The sequence below is a fragment of the Amblyomma americanum genome, chromosome 3 (genome assembly GCF_052857255.1).
Source record: "Amblyomma americanum isolate KBUSLIRL-KWMA chromosome 3, ASM5285725v1, whole genome shotgun sequence".
NCBI lineage: Eukaryota > Metazoa > Arthropoda > Arachnida > Ixodida > Ixodidae > Amblyomma > Amblyomma americanum.
Window position 1 is genome coordinate 224,223,788 of NC_135499.1, and position 18,922 is coordinate 224,242,709.

Below are 18,922 nucleotides of genomic sequence, written 5' to 3' on the forward strand. Positions count from 1 at the left end.
TTAGTTGTAAGATCAGCGCCTTTGTGTGTGTTCCCTTCTTCCTTCGTCCTTGTTGCCTAGCGCTGTTTTAATATTACTGTGCTTGAAGCCTAGCTTCTTGAACTGGCACGCGAGGCCCTCTAACCGGTTCGGTTAAACCTTGCACGAATGTTTCAAAGTCCCAAGAACTGCTCTGCTTGCTGGCCGTCGGTGCGACCAGTTTTCTTTTCAAAATAAGCGCCCATGTCTGTTCTATCGTTTCACGCTCACCCGACGACGGGTCACAATGACGTCGAGAAACCGGCATGTGAGAGAAGCTCGCGCGTAACTTGGGCGCTCAAATCCAGCGTTCTGCTTTGTGAGAGAGAAAGCACTTCCCAGGTGCGCGTCGCTGGTTCGGGGCTGCAGTCCGTTGTGAAGCATGGCGGTTGCTCTAGGCCTGGGCAACAGCAGTGCTAGTGGCGGAGTGCGGTAGCAGGAGAAGCCTCCCCGCTCTCCCCCTCGAGGATGAGGTAAGGGCAGCTGGAGATCGCTGCGTTCAGTCACCTACGAATGGAATCGAGCGTTCTTTCTACACAGCGCACATTGTTTGTTTTGGCTCAGAAACACTTTGTGATCTACATACACAGGAAGGCCTCCTTTCCTTGGGTTGCAAGGATTCGTGTCCAGTGTCCGAAAGACTAAAAAGAAGACCCCCCCCCCTTAAAAAAAAACGGTACATGAAACTCAGACCGCGGTTTGCTGTCCTCTCACGCAAGTGAGTGACGCCGTCTAAACGTTTCACTCGTAAGGCAGCAACCACTTTAAATCACTCTACGAACTCGCGTCTGTCGAACTCGATTCAAGTGTTCTGTGGCCTTTGCAGCAATTTTACGAAGAGTTAACAGCTCTTTCAAACTAGTGATCGAAAGAGCAGCAATAAATTTTCGCGGCCTCAGGAGCAAAGGTCGATTTCTCTTCACAACACCGCGGGCAGTCCCTTTGGAGTATTATGTCACACTCACCAGCTCGAGTCCTAGCCCTCCTCCAACGTGACTCCCTTCCACGTATTCATAAAAATACTCACGGGTTCCTCTCAGGCAGCAAGTATTGCCCAAGCCGTCGAGGGCCGGTCAGTGGCGTCACAGCACTCAGCACAGATCGGAGAAATTAATTGTGCGCCGGCATTTACTCGCGGCAGGCTTACGAGATAGTACGTCAATGAGGGGCAGGTGCCGCCGCTATGTTTACGCCACACTGCTCACCAACGCGCACGAGTGGCTCATAAGACCGCCGGACGCGACCCTGATGCGGGACCGATATTGCAGCCTCGCGTCACATCCTCTGAGTGAGCGCTGCTGGCGGCTGCTTGAGCTCTAACCCCTAACACACACACACACACACACACACACACACACACACACACACACACACACACACACACACACACACACACACACACACACACACACACACACACACACACACACACACACACACACACACACACACACACACACACACACACACACACACACACACACACACACACACACACACACACACACACACACACACACACACACACACACACACGCGCACACGCACACACACGCACGCACGCACGCACACACATACACACACACGCACACAAACAAACACACACACATACACAAACACACGCACACGCACACACGCACGCACGCACGCTATTCCCGTGGAGCCACATGCGTCCTTTTTGTAGCTTTTCGTTTTGTTTTGTGGACAGCAAGAAGGCCTCGACAGCAGGTAACATGGCCTTCTCTGTCGTGTCCGAATAAGGAGGCCGGAGCAGCGACCCAGCAGAGACAGGGAAGGTCACGTGACACGTGCGCCACCCAGTGACGTATGCTGGTGGGGGTGTGCACAACGCAGCCGCTCACGCCGGACGGTCAGAATTTGCTACGTAGCCACGCCGAGAATACCGCATTTTCGGAAGTCTAAAAACTTTCTCAAGACAGTTACTCACGGTCACCTTCGAATCTCTGATTGCAACCAAGCGCCTAACTGTAATAGTTAGAAAGCTATTAAAATTTAGTTACCCAGCTTACTATAGGTAGCATGATTCACCTATCCTCCGGCGCACGCCAAGACTGAACAGTATTAGCGCCTCTAAAAAAGCCTAATTAAAAAAAATGCCGGCAGGATTTGTTTTGCTGAAAATCTGTGAGTATCGTGACAAGGCTAGAAATTACTTGCTCTGTGGGCTCTTTTATACTCTCGTCACGGCCATTCCGTTCCAGTGAGTGCCCAGTGGTTTGCCTCACACTGTGCCACTTTCCGGTTTCTTTTAAGGCTTACCTTCTCACCTAATGCACCCCGCACTCTTTCATCAGTTCCTAAAACTGCGCAGTTGTCAGCTGCATTGTCATTTGGGGACAGAGGGAATTCAAAGGAGGCAACTTGGAAACTTGAACATTAGGCATGAGCGGAACATCTTGAGAAGAGTAATTTAATCGTATATACAGCTTCCCGCACAACCCTCTTTGTGCTCTGCCTTAGCCGGTTGCAGCACGCTTTTGTAAAGACGCATTTTCCCCCCAGAATGAAAATGCTTTACCGAGCAGGCTAGCTCCTCTCGCAGCTGATTCGACGCAGACGGCCCCGTAATTCAGCCAACGACGAGGCGAGGAGGAGGAGGATAAACTTTATTTTCGTCTACCAAGGTCGCAGTTGGTGTGGGGTTATGGCATCAAGTGGCCATGAGCCCGTGGCGTTCGGCGACTTCTAGGGCTCTTGTCACAGCCCGGATCTGTGTGTCCGAGTCAGAACTGAGCAATGCGGCCCCCCACTGGTCTGGATTCGAGAGCTGCAAACCTCGCGGATACGAGGCGAGAAACATTACGCACAGCCCGCTCAGCCCAGCGTCGCGCTGGAGTCGCGGCGCCTATACGCAGACAGCCTCTACTTGACGAAATGCACAGAGCGTACAATGTCCGAAGATTCCCCACGCGTGTAGTGGCGGCACCGGTGGAGAGAAGAAAGGGAGACAGCCTTACCTGCGCCGCCATGAATCTTTGACGAGCCGCCGGCAACAGCGAATCGAAATGAATAAATACGCGCTGTGGGAGGAGCGAACATGGCGGCGCGCGAGCGGACAGAGGCCCCGTTTGACAGGGCAGGTAGAAAGGAATGCGCAATGAAAGGTTCTTCGCCTGTCTCGCGAGATGTGCCGAAAAATTGGATCTCGGTGTCGATTGAACGCTACATTGGAGGCGCGCGTCTGGTCGATGGAGAGCCACTCGGACCCCACGGCCAAAGAAGAGTGTAGACACCCGGCTGGCCTAGCACTTTGCTGGAGGGGCTGAAATAGCGCCGATCAGCGCGAGCAGTGGAGAAGACGAGTGGTGAATGTTAAACTCTGGACACTCCGGGATGCGGAGACATGGCCTTTCTCGCCGCTTCAAAGCGAATGGCGACCTTGCGGGCACTTGTACAGGCAGCAGTGTGGGCGGGCTTCTCTGCTTCATCCGCGCGCAACGGAGCCGGGCCGCCTTTACAGAGCGCCCTCGCCGTATTCATTGAAAACTCTCTTCCTCGCATCTGCTTTTTATGGACCAGTTAGCTTCCACGCCTCTATGGGCAGGTTGCAATGGTACATACAATGGCCCTCACCGTGACACCTCGTCTCGGCACCTGCTCGAGGCTGAAAGGTGCGGAATTGATTACCGCACGCAGCCCCAGCTTCCCTCACCTCCGCGTCGTCGGTGCTGTTTCGCACTCCCTCGGATTGAGCCCGACTCGGCGCGGCGGGTTTATCTCGCGAAAGTGTGCACCGAACTCGCGTAAAGGGAATAATCGCGCGGGCCCGCTTGCAAATTTAACGCGCCAGCATGCGCCGGGGGCGATCTTCGCACAACGCGCAGCTCCCGGCTCCGCCCTGTACACGGCGCAGGCTGCGTGGCGGCCGATGCGCTGACGTCAGCCACTTCTCCGTTTCTGCTACGCCTCGTTTAGCTGCGACATTTCTTTGCCAAAGAAACACTTGCCGAGCTTCTGGCGGTGCTGGGTCGCCAACAAGTCTTTCGCAACGTCGAACGCAAGGTCGCCCTCTGCGCCGGGGAGGCTGTCGGTCGCGCAGCCGGCATGTCGAGGCTTCAGAGGGTCAGGCTGAACGCCTCGCCCTGCACCGCATCTGCACATCGCGCGTAACGCGTCGTTGAAGTCTCGCGCACGGGCCGCCAGAACAACTTCCGCGGCCTATAGCTGTGTGTTGTCCACGTCTTCGCGAGGAGGCACGCATAAATCGTGGCTTCTCTGCCGGGCAACGCCTGCACAACTGTTGCTAGATCCCCCCTGTCGAAGCTCGCTTCAATGAACATCAAGCCTAACCTTGGAGGCCGCAACGCGCTAAAACGAAGATAACGTAATTAATGGGATGCTCGAGGAGAATTCTAGACCCTACAAATACCTTTCTCTACTACGGGGCAACGATAATGACAAAAGGATAAACTTTGACGTGACCCCTACTCAAAACACCACTGGTACCTACAAGTGCAAGTAGCAGCCGACCACTTGCGCCGGTGGCCAACTGCGTATATTCTTCGTCTCGGGAGGCCGCGATAGATCATTAGTATTAAAACAGCCCTACTGGAGCAACAGTGCAGGCAGTGCCATATTTTAAGAAACCTCACCGCCCTGGCGCCTTTTACCCTTGGAAGACCAAAAATCTGGGCCGTGCGCATTGTGTTAATGGTGTTTCATGCATGCACTCATCCAAGCCAGGAATTTATTCCGGGTCTGCACGGTGCAGATAGAGCATTCCGAGGCCGCTACGGAAAGCGTCTGTGGTAGTGAATTCCAATCATAGGAAACTAATAGCAGACTCTCGGGACATTCACTTAAGGCCGGTAATCCAAATCTCGTCTTTTCATCGAAATTTATTTTTCTGACTGCATCATTCAAAGGTGGAAGGGGTTAAACCTACTGCTAGCGTGTGGCATACTGCTTGAGCGTGAAGACCAGGGACTATAACAAGAGCATTCCTATTTTCGCGTGTAAAAGCACCCTGCACTCACCCAAGTCATTCGCTCGGCTTGTGGAGGTGATGCTTGTCACAACCACAATCTTTCTGAAAAGCCACAAGGCCAGAATTTACTGAACACGACCGTTCAACCAATCCACCGCGAAAACTTCGCAGATATGCCCGTTGTCTCAGAGCAGTTGTTTTGAGCTCGGTGCAACAGATGGCGTCAAAGCGCTCTCTCAATAATCAGATGACTCCATATGGCGCATTATCACTGGCCCGCCACTTAACACTACGCGCTCCATTCTCGCTGGTTAGAATGTCATTGTGTTAGCTATAGGAGAGACGACTCCAATGTGTTTCGGTTGGGGAGGACCACAATAACTCTGCAAACTCTCGAAAACCAAGCTGCCACATATATCGCCGTAAACCTGCAGGCCAAGGGCCGCTATCCACCACTGTCCTCGCACAGCAACGGTTCGTCAGTCACGGCAGCCGATCCATAGCAGCCGTGACAAGATAGATGTACAGTGGTATAGAGAAGCTTGCATAGAAGCCAATATGTTCAAACATGGCGGGTTTGGCTGCGGACCCAGCGCCTAATCGAAGTAAGAAGAACAACCAAACAAATACGTCATAATTAAAAACAAAAAGCGTCTAAGACTTCAGCGCGATACACGACACAAGGACGAAGAGAGAATAAACAAGTGCTGACTTCCAAAACAATTTTTAGATCGTCAAGGCTCTATGTGTATTCTTCCTTCGTCCACGCTTCGTGTGTGCCGTGCTAAATTCTGAAGATGTTAAAGTACCGAGAGCACCACATATTCGCTTAACCCCCGTGAGGCATAGTTTAGGGGACTGACTGCTTCTTTGGGAGCTGTTTTCGAGCACCCACGAGCAATGGGGCGATATGACCGAATTCCTTTGATCGATGTTTGCTCACAGGAAAAGAAGCAACAGTGCAAATTTACTAGAAGTCAAAATGTGTTTTTTGAAAACCACCACACAAATCCTGCTCACAATACTGACGCAACAGAACCTCGTTTAACTAACCAACAAGAGAGGTTGTAAAGCTCACACAAGCAAGGTTTGACTGGCTGGTAGCCTGCTGCGCAGAAATGGTATAAGAGTGTCGAAAATCACGCTGCACTTTCCCAGGACAATTAGGCTTGCCTTTTAGAATATATGGGGTACATGTACTTTCATTAACATTATCTAAAGCTGCGCAGACTAAAAACATACAGTCAAGCGCACACACAATAAGCATGCAATAAAATGTACGAGAGAATGAGCAAATGCAGATAGTGAGCTTGTAGTCTCATTAAACGTACAAGCAAACACTTGCTCCAAGAGATTAAAGTTTCAATAAAAAACCTGGCCTCATTTGAGACTGGTCCGTGCCCAACGAAGAGATGGAAATAGCATCTGAGCATCGGGATTATGCAAGAAGAGCAGGCCATGACACGTGACATACAACACAATCATATCTGACCTACGATAATAAGGCAGCATAGCAGGGCAGTATCTCGGTAGCAAAATATCTACAGAACTCGCCGTATACAAAAATGTTTTAGGCCGCAGTTTCCAGTGCTCCGTAGCACGTAAATAGCGTGAACGTTCAAGGCAGCGTTCACTTGGCGTTTGCGAGGGACAGAGCTCTGGATTTCCCCGAAGTGTTCCCCGACGTTTAGAGAGATATAATGCACATGTACTCTTCAAATCGCCCAACTTCTACGCCTAGCAAGACTTGCGCATCATAATTCAGATATTAAAGCACTGCGAAGAGCAAGTTTACCATGGTGCTGCTTCACCATGTGCACAAATAATTTTCAGGCATTATTTCACCAAAACACAACGCATTCCCATTCAGTCCAGTTGCAGATGCTAGGAAACAGACAGAATTCACAATGGAACATGCTACTTCGTACAAGCTACCAGGCGATAATCTGAAAGCCATATCCGCCACCTTCAACAAAACTTTGTTTAACTAAGGACACGCTTCTGGCTGCTGAATGCACCCACTGACAACGGCATAGAACAGTGCCAAAATGCCTGTAATACTGTACCTCGCTGCTACTGTACATTGCTGCGCTAAGCAGACAAGTTCTCACTTTTGGCATATTCCTCTTGGCGATTTGGAGGTAAGTTTTCTTGCTCCGCGAAACTGAAGAGCGTGTTTCAATTGGCTGTTTGCACTCAGATCCCGAGTTCTGATTGGACGGCGACGGATATATTGCTCCTTCGAGGATTAGGAGAGTTGCTCCGGATTGTCGTTTGGACTAGGCCATTTTACGCTTTCCTTCGGAGCGCATTTCTTCGCGTGCTGTGCGCTCTTCTTATCGAACCACGTGGTTTTTACAAGGCCAGCAGCACCACAACGTACGACTACAACTATGCCGTGTACCGTGTTGTGTATACTCCTACCTCTGTCCTTTCGTTCTGTCGCTACCCTGTTTCTTTCCCCCTACATGTCCTTGTCCTGTCCCTTTAACCTCCGCTGGTCGCAGCTCAGGTTCTTCAAGCATCGACGGGAGACGCAGCGGCTGGCAAAATGTTATACTTCCGTTTTAACGCGACAGCGTTTAGGTTTCTGTTCAGCGGAGAACCAGGCATCGTTTTCGGCGTGTCGAGAAAATCCGGATTGGTCTAGAGGGTCGTGACGTCACACTTGGAGCTGCGGAACTGAAAACTGATTAAGAGATGACATATACTGTGATTATAAAGTCGCAAAAATACTCAAGCGTCGTTATGACATGTAAGAATGTAAAGTAAATTAACTGCGTTGAGAAGAAAATTGCGGTAATTAGATGGGAATCGAACCTGTGACACGAGTCTGGCACGCTATCCCTTGGCCACTGAGCCACGTCCGTTCGACTCAGTGAAATGAAGTCCTTGATTGTCTTGCCCAACAGTGTTTGTGTCTGCAAACTGATAGGCAAAGAGGACCCCAGGTCTCTGAAGGGACCCATTAACGCTATCACGTCACATACGCTTGAGGCGCAGCAAAACTGTCTTGTGTATTTTATTTTGGTTTTGAGTAAACCGGTAATAATAACTATCGCTGGCATGGCAAAAAGCAAGCGCCCACGCATTACTGACGAGAACGTACCGCGAGAGCACAAAAAGTAACCAAGCACTTGAAATTAACGAGATAACGAGGCATTCAAAAGCCGGCCAAGGACGAGAGCTATTGGCACAACCGATGCTGCTTTGAGAGGGAGCCAACAAGTTTTTTTTTTTTTTATGACAAGAAAAGCGTTGTTCTTTCCCAGGCCGTGCACGTGACTAAAAGATTTTTTTTTAAATAGGAGTAACTAGCAATGCGTTAGAGGTTATCGACCACAAAACATGCTCAAATAATTTCACTCATTGTAATATTTGTCCACTCCTATCATTTTCGCCCCTCATCCACGGCCGTTAACTAATGTCGCTGGCATTTGAGATTCGCCTTCACCACCCGTGTCAAATGATCTTAGCAATGACGCCGCTGTCAGGAACTCTTCTCAATTGCGAACGGGTTCGAGAATCCAGTGAGCGTCCACTTTAAGCCATACAAAAGGCAGTTCAAGCCAACGACTTACGCTTTTGAAATGACGGAGAGGGCTCTGCTTTGAGGACACAAGTGGCTTCTTTCAGGAAATAGAGCGACATGTTGGTGCACGGGCAAAGGAAATTTATTCGGACGAGTAGATTATGTTAGCCCAGGGCCGCAATGATCATTTAGCATCTGCCTGCCACGAATGCTTCGCCTGACAAAGGTAACGCAGAGGGAGCAGTGAATGGCGAAAAAAAAAAAGCACCAGCACTAAGACAACAACACTGCGTCGTGGTTCTGGGCAACACTGCTCACAAAATCTGTAATGGAGGCAAGCGGGCGTCTTGAGGTATTCGAAAAACACGAAGTGAAGCAATGCAAAACCGAGACGTGTTTTTGTGGCGTCGTTTCGAACTTCAAGGGCCGCCGCGGCCTGGTTCCTCAATTGTTTTCTGCGGCGTCTGATGGAAACCAGAGCACCGCGCTCGTCAGGCCCTGTTGCGCGAATTGAAAACAAATCATCGACCACGCGTGGCGGGGCGTCTCCGAAAGCGAAGGGCGGGAGAGAGGCAGTCAGCGCCACCCGCGGCTCACCGAAACCACGCAGCAACGGCGAATCTATGGCACCTCCACAGTGCGCACCAAAATGTAGTGCCAATTCAGAGCAGTATGCTCTCGAGCATTGCACATGTCCTGAGGACGGCGACATAAACCTACAGGCATTACTGCGCGCCGTCGTGAGCCGCTGTTCCGCTGTGTTCCAGTGGCTAGTTCTCCTAAGTGGCTAACGCCGGCTTCAGCTTCTGCAGCGCCGCACGGCGTTAGCGAGACAGAGTGTATACACGCGGCGGAGTAAGGAAAATAAACGGAGGCGCCGGCAGCGAGAAGTCCGGAGCTAAAACGGGATACGAATTGAGTGAAGAGCCAAGCCGAAGAACCCCACGAGAACGAAAGATTCCGACCAGAGCTATACGTTGTTTCGCGTGCATTCTCTTTATCGGTATTTTGTCTTCTCTCTACACACTTCGCTTGAGCTAGTGTGGTGGCGTGCGTGCCCTTTGTTCGCGATACCAGTCGTATCCGCGAGGCGGCGCTTCAGCCGCGAAGCCAGTGGCAAATTCCCCTCAGACGATGCTTCCACGGCGCTCATCAATAGCGCAGAGCAGACGCGCGCTACTCGCTGGAGCGCCTCTCCACGAGACATGCGCCGTAATGTGTGAACGCCGTCAAATTGTGTTACGACGACGGCTGCTCAAACGGCGCCCGTGTCCCGGTCTCGAAATTACGCTGATACACGGGAGGCGAACGCGTGACAAATTGTGATTGTGATCACACCAGAGGCCGCTTTTTTGATCGCCAGCACTGCGAGCACATACAATGCTCGGCCACAAAGCGAGCCAGGAAGAATATGATATCGTGAGTGCACCTATATTGGCGCCGGTGAAAGACTGCGTGGAAGTGAACAAAAATTAAAACGCAATGCGTCGAATATATTTGCCGCCGATGAAAGACGGTGAAAGTAAAGAAAAATTAAAACAGTGTTGAAGAATATATTTGCCGCTGTACACTTTGGACAGCGCAAAGAAAAAGATTGATGTCGGCATTTAAAAGAAGGTAACTGATAAGTGACATGTGGCACATGTTTAAACATGCCTTCGAAGAGTGCAAAATAGGAAAATTGGAACAGACACTTAAGCTCCACCTGAAAGGTATGGCGCGATAGCGTAATGGGTTAATTCACATAATGCGCAATTGGTCATCACCCACTTTATATACAGATCGGTGAAAGTCGTCATACCACTCCTGGAGCAGTGGTTCAAGGGCTCAGCGATGCGCCACTGCCCTGCGATGGCAAGTGCTTTTGGGTTTGTGCGACCCAGAACAGTCATAAATTTAATTGCCACCTGCCACTGTAGTCGGTTTGCTCACAATCCGGTGGGTAGGCTGTGACGACGCCACAAGGTCACGTGACAAAAGTGGCCCACGTGGGTGCTTCTATGGGGATTTTTCGCTCACAACGCCTACTACGCCGGATTTTCTGCAGCGTTTGCGCTTTCGCGTTAAAACAATACTGCAGAAGATAACTTTAGACTTAAATGGACATCATAGACACTATCCCACATTATTTAATCGCTTCATTTAGCGGATTCAGTTGTTGTCCCTCATTTTGTATCATAAGGAATGTTCGGATGTACTTTTTTTTTCTCCTAGAAAACGCCTTCAACAATGTTTCTTTCAACAAAATTTGTTTCCGCCAAGTTCACAGCGCGACTTGTGACCTCATTAGTGATGTGTTTACTGAAATATGGGGCAAGTTTTTAGCGGTGCATGTTATAGAAGCCACCTGCTGAACAATGAGCGTGGGGATGCAGACATGATCACCTGTCTGGATCACTGGTTAATCTAACATAATGAGGCTGATTAATCCGCGCGCAGCAGTTTACGTTGATGCGGATACAAACTTCAGATATTTTCTGTTTGTGCGTTTTGTAAACAGGTCACAGCCGTGGACTGCGGTAGTAACACCTAATCGTGTGTTCACATTAATAGCACATAATAATTCGCGTTAATAGCATATAGCAGCAATGGGGATTCAACTTAGCGCCCTCTTTGAACCGTAGCCGCAGTGCGCGACACCGTGACGTCATTGCCACGGCGAACGAGGTAAACATCAAAAACATATCAAACAGTGACCTGGCACATATAAAATGACATTCATCACCGGATTTTTGTCGTGCATATCGTAAAGATCGATGCGTGGAGAACTTAATAGTCTAAAGAAATTTCCACCAATGCTTCAGAGCAGAGATTCAAAGATTAGCCAATCTCGTGATGGGCAATTTAAGCTGCTTCAGCTTTTAATAAGGTCAAGGCTCGTATTGTGAAATTTTAACACTGGTTCGCATCCTTTCAAAATTGACTCGTAATTGTGAGCAAAGTAAGTTCGGATCGATGAATATTCATGAATAAATTCAGGGGTAGGAACCATTAAGGCGATCTCGAATACTGGAACAATGGCGCCATTGGTGAACCAGATGGCTTGTTTCTCTTTTCTTATTTGCTACCTGAGTTGCGCGGACGCTTAAGCGTGCGCGATGAACGCCCTAACTATCACACATCACACAACAAGTGTTGTGTATTGCATGTACTGCTCGTTACAAGAAGTAGTTGCAAGATGTAGCTTACGTGCGCACAGTCCCAAACCTTTAAAGCTTTTTGCGTGGTTATTTTGCGACCACATTCTCCTCCTTGTTCAGAGGGCAGCGGAACGGGCATGGATCGGTTCGAGTCCTGCGTCCGAGCATCTCCCTTTCTCCCTTTTCCGCTGCTCCACCTGAATTCATGAAACCGTGGGTCGACATGCACCTTAGTGAGTTGTCCAAGCTGCTCCGCTTTCGAACTGCTGTTGCGATTCGAGCTGGAGGCAGGCGTCTCAGCACGCAGCGATTTTGAGCCCACACCGAGACTCCCTCGGATGCGCGGAGAGGCCGGGCAGCCAGGGGAGCGGGCCGCGCAGTCAGATCGCCCTCGTCGGCGGCGGCGGGAAGGCGCCTTTGTTTCAAGCGCGCCTGACCGCCGCGGCTCTCGAGCGAATCGTGGTCGAGGGAGGATCCTCGGGCGGCCACCTTTACGCAAGCCCTGATTTGCGCCCTCTCCGGAGGAAATATGCGCGTCGCAAGAAGAAAAAGACGCGAGGAATAATAAGCGGCCTGCCTCTTTCGACCCTGCTGAGCCCACCAAAATAGCCCTTTCCGTTTGCCGAGCAAACGGTCTTCTTCTTCCCCCGGTCCATGTGCAGTTGAGACGGCGAACGCACCAAGTGCAGACCTCGACCACTTGGCAGCGGCGCAAAAACATAGCACAACGCGAGCCGGCGCGCAAGACACCGGGAACGCCCGTTCTGGCGCGCACCTTGGGCGTCGCATCGATGGACGCCACAAGGGCTACGGCATTCTCGGGGACTTGAAGCATTATCGCGGCCACCTGCGGGACAAAGTTGCAACCACGGCTTCTGCGTTCGACGCAGGTGGAGGTGAAATCCTCGGCCGTAAATGCTGACGGAATTTGTGACCTCGACGTCGTTTTTCTGGAATGTGTGTTGAGTGGTCAGAGATTGCGCCCTCCGCCAACGCTCAGCTGCAGGTGAAAATGGACCCACCAGGCGTGCGTCGCTCAACCCGTGCTGCAAAGGTAAAGCGAGAGCTCCCCTATCTGCGAGTGCATTCGCTCCTCCTCATAAGCCTAACACGTGGTGCCTGGTCGCCTTCTCGCTCACAGCGCGCAGGCTCCGCATACGGCTTCATGAACTACTGTTCTAAGCTGGTGGGCACATACATCAGAAATGTGGAGCTCATACGTGTGAGTAGGTCATCCGGAAACAGCGAGAGTGGATGCGCAGAGGCTGTACTGACCGTAGGGTACTGAACGAGATATTTTACCTTGAATGGCCCAGCTGTGTGTTCCGTACTGAAGGCGCGACATATAGCGACGTCGCCTGGTTTGAGACACGTTGCATGGGTTGGGTGTGGTCATGAGCGAACATAATGCCGCAATTGCCTCGTTTTGTTGGCTTTCTGGTTTCCATGGCTTTGAAAGCTGCTTTCGCGGACAGGAGAACCCAGCTTGGTCTGTTCTAAAGAGGCGTTCTGCCCAGTGTCCACCTGAACAGAGTAGGCAGCGACAAGCGTGTTCTTTGTTCTCATATATTCAAATCAATTCAACGCTCTGTGCTGAAGCACCTTACGATTTAGCTACTAGACAGTAGACTGCTTCCATTGTAAACGAGGCTAAAGTCAGCATGAACGTAATCGTCGAGGGGGGTATCCAACGATTTTGTCCTTGCTATTTAACGTGTAGTTCCAGTGACACAGACGCAACCCTGTCTGTGAAGTATAAAATAGGCCACGAAGACTTTTAACAGCATTGTTGTTACTGATTGCCACTGGTACAGTTAATGATGATTGATATTACTGTGTCAATGCAACACTGATTATATCAATACATTTTATCATTCATAATAGATAAAAGTGAATCCAGACTATGGATCGGACGTGGGCAAGATCAGCGTCCGTGCTCGGCGACATCGTAGCAATGCGCGACAAAACCGGGGGGCGGGCCAGGATAGCAGCGTGCGGTAGCCAGACATTTTAACCGAGTCGTGTCGTGATCGTTGACTGATCGCACAATTTCAAGAAGCATCGGCTGACGACGAAGATCGCAACAAAACTTAAAAAGAAGCCTAAAGACGCAGGGCTAGCGCTTCCTTCGTGATGAAGTCACCTTTGGTCATCTTCGCTTCAGTGCTACTTGTAGATTTTCCCATGACCGCCAGTTTGCAATAAACTAAAAACATGAAACTGCCAAGTGAGGGAATACAGAAGCCGTGACGTGGAACTTGAACGGCCAAGGAAGAATTGGTGGGACGCGCGATGCGCAAGAAAGTCGATGCAAGTACTCGTTGCCTGCTTGCGGCAGTATTAGCCAGCAGGCGTGATAAATCCGCTCTCATTTGTTAATTTTAAAGCGAAATAATTAAATGGCTCATCGACATGAAAATCCGGCGTCGCCCAAAAAGTGGCAAAAAGTTACAAAACTCGAGAATGGTTGGAGGGGTGTCAAGTCTTCGAAGGCGGAAAAATACTAAATGTTAAGCAGCAACAGTCCAGTACTTAAAGGCAACCAACTACAAATCAATAGAATGGAAGTAGGAGAGAACTGGAATAGAATTAAAATGTAACTGGAAGTGAGTTGGAATAGAATCTCAATGATTTCGCATTACTCGCACGTAAATTTCTTGAGTGGCCCGGTAATTTTTTTTTCTTCCTCTACGACAGCCAATCCAATTTCCCGGTGTAGAGCCTGTGCGGGCAGCTGCCTATTATCTGAACAGGCGTCCTGTCGTGTTACTTTGTGGCGCGCAGGCCAAGCGCAAGCCAATGCAGACGCGGATTTAAGGGGGGAGGGAAGCATAGCGGACCGTCCCTCCCCCACCTAGCAAGGAATTTTACATCGCAAAACCACAGTGAACACGGCTCTTACGAAGAAAAAAGTACAAGAAATGCATGGCTGAAAGCATGGAGGAAAAAAGTGGTAGGGTTTTAACGTCGTTAAACCGCGTAGACGTGTGAAAGCATGCGTTTAACCTGATTGGCTCGTGTTTTTGCTTCGCTGGGTCGTCGGCACGTATGGCGACGATATTAGACTCCGGTCAAGCTCTGATCGAGGTTAGTCTGATCTGATCTGTTCGCGCCCCAGATGGAAGTTGATGAAGACGACGATGTCCAATGCACAGCGCGACAGTGTGTTGCACTTTAACACGAGGTGTGATTGGCTGTTGCCACAGCATAGTGCTCTCGTGCAGTGGCCAGGGAAAGTGATCTGTTCGCGCCGCCGCGGGTTCGAATCCCAATCGCGGCAGTATTTATCGGTCTAGTCATTTATTTGTATATAAGGTCGAGGCTTCACCGATGAATCGGCTTTTGTAGCTTCGGTGGTGAAGTAGAGCTTTCGCTCTAAATGAACTCAGGAGAGAGCGTGATGTCACGCGGCCAGTCTTCCGAAATGAACTGCTCATGAAGCCGTTCCCTCCCCGTTTTTCGCTCTCCGAGTCAGTCCCTAATGTTTTTGGGTTGGTACGTTTTAGTGCGTGCGTCTGCGCGGCCCACGGCGCGGGCGTCTACAGCAAGGAGGTTCATCTACAGTCAGTTTGCCGCTCTGATCCGCGCATGCGCGAGCTCAGCGATGATAGATATCACCGCACTCTATCACGTGCTGTGATCACGGCGGAATCGATTCTCTCCGTTTTACTTTTTATGGTTACGCATTATTGTTATCGTCGGACCCTCCCTTCCCAGTTTTTTTTTTTCCTACGCAGCTGAAATGGGATTGCCCCCTCCAAAAGTAACCCATAAATACTCCCCTAGGACAATGGCCTGCGCCCAAGACAGTTCTTTTATCGATCAAAGATAAATCTCTAAAAACGACATTTTTTGGCTAAAGGAGCACGACAGCCAATTTGAGTTATTGCTTATCTCGAAGGACCAGCTGTGTAATGCACTATCGACGTCCATTACTCGAGACACTACCGCGCTTTAGAACTTACATTTGATGATGAAACTCAGTAGAAAAATAAAAAATGAAAACACTGACAATGCCATTGGTTGTGGCGTAAAAAACTGATGTGTTCTCTTTTTGTTTACCTTGGCTAGAACATGTTGGCCTAATTGCGACTCATGCCACTTGCTATAGCCATCATGACTACGCCGCGCGAATGGCTTCTACCAGAATAAATACGGGCCAGACGTTGAGGCCTTTGCAGTGACGTTACCAACGGCGTCACCAGCCGCAGTGATAGCTCGGGGAATATAACCCAGAAGAGCGCCGCACTGATATCGATTTTGAGTTAAAAAACTAAATAAGTGAAACCCGTCCAAGTATGCATCTTGCCCAGTTTGGATTGTCTGAAGACCCTGACTTCCACTTTCCGGTAGAAAATGGAACAGTCACTGACGTATATTTAAATTAACGTGGATTTAATGCTTGTCGTCGTGCTATTGCTTCGTGCGTCCGCAACCCATACTGTTCCTCCCTTTCAGTCTGGCATACACGCCGCCGATTTTTACGGAAACACTGTGGAAGTTGTAGATGTGAACGATTAAGCAGCGCTAACAAACAGGACTGAAGAGAAGAACACGGGTACGTGCACAGACAATGTCCTCTTCCGGAAGTTGTACTTGGTCGCAACTACTGTTGGCAATAACCGCTACTGGCATTCGTGACATCTGAAGACGAATATGTATTCCCATATCGAGGAGCAAATAACTGAACAGACTTCGTCCGTGAAAGCGTCCAGCGCCCCTCTCAGCTGTGTTTTGTGAGCATTACGCTTACACCCGGGGTCGACTCTGTCCGGCTCGTCTAATTCCGTGCTGAACAGAGCGGCGTGGCTTGCTTTGCGCGTCACGTCTCATCTCGCAGGGGTACGCGACGGCGGGAAACTCCGACCTAGGTGGCGCTCTGTTTCGAGCAGCGGTGCATTACGTGCTATCACATCCTGTTCCGGGCGTAAGCTTGCACGCGCGGCTGTCAGCATAAAAGGCACTCGCCAACAGCGCGCCCTGCATCTCTCCGTGGTGCGGGCGCAACTTGGAGGCTGGTGTGCCAGTCGATGCACGGGGCGGGGAGTCGGAGTTGGAGTCGCGCAGTCAATCAGGGGGGGGGGGGGGGGGGGGAGAGCAACAGCCGCGGCGGAGCGGCGCGCATTGGCGAATGGGCCATTAGCCTTTTCCGCCCGAATCAAATAATCATGACGGCCGCCGTTGCGGGGCCACTTCCGACGCGTGTGTCCGGCCTTACATCGCGAGCGGGGAAACAGAAGAAGCAAGCGCAAGAAGAAAAGCTTGGGAAGCCATTCCCCCCCACCCGCCTTCGCTTTCCGAGAGGTGTGGCAGACCGGTGCGTAGCGCTCTCCCAAGACAAAGCAGTAGCGGCAGCACCTCGCAAGGCTTCCCGCCCCCTTTTGGCGAACAGAGCCAACGTGACTCGAAGGCCAGGCGTCTATGCAGCTGGCCCTTCCTTTCTCCCCCTTCCGCTCGAGTTCGACAGCCTGCATTGTTTGCGGAGCGAGCCTTTCTACCGTCGCTAATGGCAGCGGCCGGTATGCGGTCAGGGAAGGTCGCGTTTAATGTAAAAATGACGGCCAAAATCCGGCGTGAAAGCCCTAAGAGAGCGCTGTGCACGTTCTTCGGGAGGCTGATGCATGCGCTGCATTAACTGTGAAATGTGCGTCGTTTTTCATCTTGGCGCTTCGACGACGAGGAGGCGCCCCTGTAGTTCAACGGCCTTTTGTCTTTCTCATCTCGGAACGTGTCACTCCACTGGCTCGTAGCGACGGGAATGAGTTTCGGTAGCGGGACTTGAAAACTTCCCCAGGGTTCGGTAAAGAAAAAAGGCAGCACCTTTTCCGCAGTTCTCAGTATGAAAAAATTCCTAGCAGCGTGCACAACAAACTGAAATGCGGGCGGCAACGATCGGGTATGAAGAAATATAGCAACAATTCAGCCTTAAGTAATATACGTTACCACCAGGTGTGCTTGAATTGCAGCTTACTATAGTCCGTAAATTACTTGCTCATTAACATCCACCCAAGCGTATCCTTATGCAGCTATAAAGAAAAGCTATAGTGTTTTCAAAGGAACTTCATAATTTAAGAAAAATTCGTCCTAGTCTGGCGATCGAACCCGAGACCACTGCCTGTCCGAACCAGTCGCTCTACCAGTTGAGCTAACCAATTAAGACGGCTGGCAGATGGCAGGGGGAGACCATATCAATCAACAGTTGACAATGGCAGTGGCTTTAGTCCAATGTTTTTTTTTATTTAAGGGCAACCCCCAAGTTGGAGTAGATTTGTAAGCATCATCATCATTAGCCTAACTACGCCGATTGCAGGCCGAACACTTTGGCCACACCTCTTCAATTAACCATGCCCCGCAGCTGCGGCCACCGTATCCCTGCAAACTTCTTAATCTCATCCTTCCACCTCACTTCTTACCGCTTTCTGCTACGCTTGCTTGCTCTCTCTTGCAATCCATTCCGTTAACTCTAACGACCATCGCTTTTCTTCCTTCTCATTACATGTCATACCTATGCCCATTTCTTCTTGATTTCGACTAGGATGTCATTCTGCTTTCTTCCTGTCTCTTAACGTTACACCTAACATTTTCCTTTCCATACCTCACTGCGTTGTCCTCAATTTAAGTTCAAACCTTTTTTTTAAGCCTTGTTGCATTTGGGTTGCAAGCCCCAAGGGTAGCGTTGGCCTGGCGGCCTGGGGCAAAGCTGGAAACATTCGAAGGTCCCGGCAAAGGATGACTCGACTGGCAACAGAACAACTTGTTTATTCTGGCATCTCAAAAGAGCAGCCGGTCAGGGCGACCACGTAACTCGAAGGGCGAAATCGAAGTCTCTCGTTGGCGTCCGGGGCAGCTCTCTTTATATACCCTCGGAGTCGAGGGCAAGAGGGAACGGCTTGGGAAGAGTCATCCGATACGGCGACGCTTGAACATGTTCAGGCGTGACGGGCGCGTCCGCCAGGCCGGCGCCGGTCAGACCTCCTCGCCTCCCAGTTGAGGAGCTCCTCTCCCCGGCTGCCGCGCTTTGACAAGCGTGGGCAAAACAAGCACACACACACACGCACGCACGACGACACGTGGCACTGAAACATGCCTGGACGCGCTTGGCGGGAGGCGTTGCGGCAGCGATGAACGAAGCCGCGGCGTCCGTTGCATCCGCGCCGGCTATACCGCGCGTCGTAGGTAGGCGAGACGTAACAGACCGCCCCGCCGGGAGAAGGAGATCCCGATGGTCAGGGGACTGCATCCGCTGTCCAGAGGGATGTCGCTCGATGATGCTCGTAATCGAAA

General features: G+C 50.7%; 1 protein-coding gene across 5 annotated transcripts in view; it reads left to right on the plus strand.

Moving 5' to 3' along the window:
- LOC144126211 (parathyroid hormone/parathyroid hormone-related peptide receptor-like) overlaps positions 1–18,922 on the plus strand; it is a 333,178-nt gene that overhangs the window by 92,280 nt on the left and 221,976 nt on the right. Inside the window, exon 1 of one of the 5 annotated variants that reach the window (XM_077660243.1) lies at positions 12,299–12,692. The exons of the other annotated variants lie outside the window; for them this stretch is intronic. Coding sequence (XP_077516369.1) covers positions 12,594–12,692 — 99 coding nt within the window. The 5' untranslated portion in view covers positions 12,299–12,593. Of the gene's footprint in view, positions 1–12,298; positions 12,693–18,922 lie in introns of those variants that run through there. 5 annotated transcript variants of the gene reach the window in all.